Source organism: Nicotiana attenuata, chromosome 2 (assembly GCF_001879085.1).
Source record: "Nicotiana attenuata strain UT chromosome 2, NIATTr2, whole genome shotgun sequence".
Taxonomy (NCBI): domain Eukaryota; kingdom Viridiplantae; phylum Streptophyta; class Magnoliopsida; order Solanales; family Solanaceae; genus Nicotiana; species Nicotiana attenuata.
The window spans coordinates 68,105,164-68,108,680 of record NC_031990.1 but is presented as its reverse complement, the minus strand read 5'-3'; the positions used below and the strand labels follow the sequence as shown (position 1 = coordinate 68,108,680).

General features: G+C 34.9%; 1 protein-coding gene across 1 annotated transcript; it reads left to right on the top strand.

Annotated features, from left to right (window-relative positions):
- Nucleotides 293–3,131, top strand: LOC109211971 (probable WRKY transcription factor 23). The gene is made up of 3 exons (XM_019375575.1): nucleotides 293–855; nucleotides 1,029–1,175; nucleotides 2,437–3,131. The coding sequence occupies exons 1-3, from the start codon at nucleotides 389–391 to the stop codon at nucleotides 2,864–2,866; spliced, it is 1,044 nt and encodes a 347-aa protein (XP_019231120.1). The 5' UTR covers nucleotides 293–388; the 3' UTR covers nucleotides 2,867–3,131.

The window sequence follows — 3,517 nt, the reverse complement described above, 5'->3', positions numbered from 1 at the left end:
ATATTGTGAACCACAAAAGAATATTAAAAAATCACTTAAAATGGCCCGGGGAGTAAAATATTAATTTATTATAGTTATTAATAAATTAAGATATTGTATTATTTTTTTAAATATTTACTATAATTTAGTGATAACAATATATATCAAAATAAGTGTAGTGTATTCATTAGATTGATGTAATTAAACATTATTTATTGTCCGTACAATTCTATAACCGGCTGAACCCGGTCAATCTTTGTGTCCACCTTCACACAATACCCCAATCCATATAGCTAGCACCATTGAGTTCTGTATATGTTCCCACTATATATGCCTTGGCCTAATGGATTTACTACTCTCTTCTTCTCCTTCTTTATTTATCTACTTTCTTTAATATTTCTACTTATTAATGGAAAGTTACAAAGAGATAGCGATAAAGATGGAAGATCCCATGTCTTATTTTGATAATTTTCCAGTTATTAGCAATTCATTTACAGGCTTAGTGTCAGATTATAATTATGCTGTTGAAGGTAAGAATACTAGTATTGATTCATCTTTGGGGTTCATGGAGTTATTGGGTGTTCAAGACTTTTGTTCAGCTTCAGTCTTTGATGTAAATAGTACTACTACTAATCATGATCAGTTGTTACCAAAAGAAGAGAAGTACCATATAGAACCTGCAGTTTCTATATCTGAAGAAGTAAAGCCATCTCCAGCAGCTGAGAGCCAAAACAAAGCAGCTCATGAATCATCGTCTAACATATTGAATACGCCATCAACGCCAAATTCTTCATCGATTTCCTCTGAAACAAATGAGGGCCACGCTCAAGATGCAGAGGGGGAAGTAGCTGAAGAACAGACCAAAACAAAACAGCAGTATGTTCTTATTACTTGCACTTGAGCTTAACTTACTTACGCATCAATAATTACTAGTGTACTATTTTTCTTGTCTGTAAGAAAAATAAAGAATCATTCTTTGCGAGTGTAAATATACATAATCAATTTGCTGTTGCTAATTCCATTTTTGGGGCTTGTGTTGTTGAAAGTAGGTTGAAAGCCAAGAAAACAGTTAGTCAGAAGAAGGAGAAAGAGCCTAGAATTGCATTCATGACAAAGAGTGAGGTTGATTTTCTGGAAGATGGTTACAGATGGAGAAAATACGGCCAAAAAACTGTCAAAAACAGCTCTTTCCCCAGGTATATATGTCTCCATATACCCCCCCTGCCAAAAAGAGCCATTATGTTTTGTAGTAATTATATTCTTCCAAAATCGTCTTAGAGTTTGGAAGGTTTTCGAATAAGCTCAGATGGGTTCCAGTTTGGCACAAATGCGTGGCCCTCTGGAAAATCACCTTAACAAATAAGCTGAAAAGTTAATTAAAAAAGAGAAATCTTTTTTAGAAAAAGAAGATCAGATTTTATCCTAATTAACACATATGGCCTATAAGGGAAAAAGAAGCTGTTTCCTTTTGTGATTGATTTATCTTGGAATGGATATTTATTTAGCTTAATAAGTGCATTTCCAAAACAAAAAAAAGGTTTAGCAAGTGTTGAAGGAGGACAAAAGTTACTGAATTCATTATTATTTCCGTTTTTACTTGTACACTTTGTGCTACACGACAAAGTCCAAATTTCCTCCTTGGTTTGGTCATAATTATCTGTATCGTCTAAAAGTACAATTATACATAGCACTCCTCGTGATGATTATCTCTTTGTAGTTGTGAGGTACTGCTATCAAAAATTAAACAGAGAGGGATTGTTTTGCTAAAAGGACGGTAATTAAGTATGAGAATGAGGAAGTCAAGAAAATACTTATGGTTAGTGCACAAGTCTAAGAGACTTTCATGTATTCAATTTTTAGGAATCGAGGACTCAAACCTGTAAATAATTACATGTACATGCACCGCTCCAGCAGGTTTCCTAATAAGAGGGTTCATTTGTGTTTAGCCATTTCCCTAATGTGAAGATTCTTATCATTTGTAATTCAACTTACGCTAGCTCGCAAATTTGCACCGTAAATATTTCCAATTATGGGTAACATGTGCTGAGCATATAATTAGGTAAATAAAAATGTGCTCTTTCTAATAGTTTTAATTTTTAGATGTTATGCTTAGACATTTCAACGTAGTATTAGAGCGTACATGTCCCAAGTTCGAATCTCATCGTCATCCATTATACAAAAAGAATTTTCACGTGCTTTGCCTATGAAAAAGAATCAAACCTGCATGTGAGGGGCATGTAGGGCGTGTTAGGTATATTATTAAAGAAATAAAAGTGTGCTCTCTAACAACTTAAATTTTTATATGAGATGGTCACACTTCAGCATGTAAGTTGTTGCTATAGGTTAAAAAGGAAAATGATATGCATGTCCATGTTGGGAAATTGAATGACATATTGATTTGCAGATATTCCAATCCATGTTGTGTTTTAAGCTTTATACATTACACATTTGTTGCAGGAACTACTATAGGTGCACAAGTGCATCATGTAATGTAAAGAAGAGAGTAGAGCGGTGTTTCAATGACCCAAGCATAGTGGTGACTACATACGAAGGGAAACATACTCATCCAAGTCCCATGAATATGAATATGAATATGAATATGAATATGATCAATATGCCCCGCCCAACCTTATTTCCAACTCGAGTTTTCCCCTCGCCAGCTCCCACTGCCACCTTCCCTCTGCAAATGCCGTTCCATATTAATCAGTCCGCGCAGCCTCATTTCAACGACTTGACAACTCCTTTAGCTTCGAATCTTGATCATGCCGCTTTGGTTGCTCATGGACGGCGCTTTTGCAGTGCTCCATCTGCTGCTGAGATGATGAGAGACCAGGGGCTTCTTCAGGATCTTATGTCCTCCAGGGTGGTAGAAGAAGACTACAGATGATATTTATATATATCTGATGATGCAGTTGTAACATATATAGGAGATGACAATCAGTACTGAAATAACACCCTGTATGCATTACTTTGCTAGTGGTGGTACTCTTTGGCATTTTCCGTTTTAAGGAACCTTACAGATAGCTTATGGCTCTAACATTGACGTTTTTGGGAACCAATATATGGGGTTTAATTATCATGTTTATATTTTGCTACTTCAATAGTATGACAATATAACGGATATAGAGTTCTTTGTTGTTTCTTGACCGAAAGGAATCTTCTTTTATAACATACGTGTTAAATATATATATATATATATATATGCGTTTGGTTTGGTGCATATAGAGTGAGGATAGGGTTTTAACGTGGATCCTAACTTGCGCTTGAAAATTATTGATTCAACGTTGTTAAGATAAGGAGGAGAATGTGTCTTATCTATGAAGAAACTAAATGTTTGGCCAATATAATTAATTCATTGGTCACTCAACAACTAACTGAAGTTTACAAACTCACCCTAAAAGATCAACTGATCAAGTATATCACGATTACGAATTATATTATACTTCATCAAATCTCAAAATTTAAAAAGAAGTCCAAATATCAAGAGGGGTTAATGACAGTTTTTGCTTGATCACGCATTGGGTATTCACTGCAATGG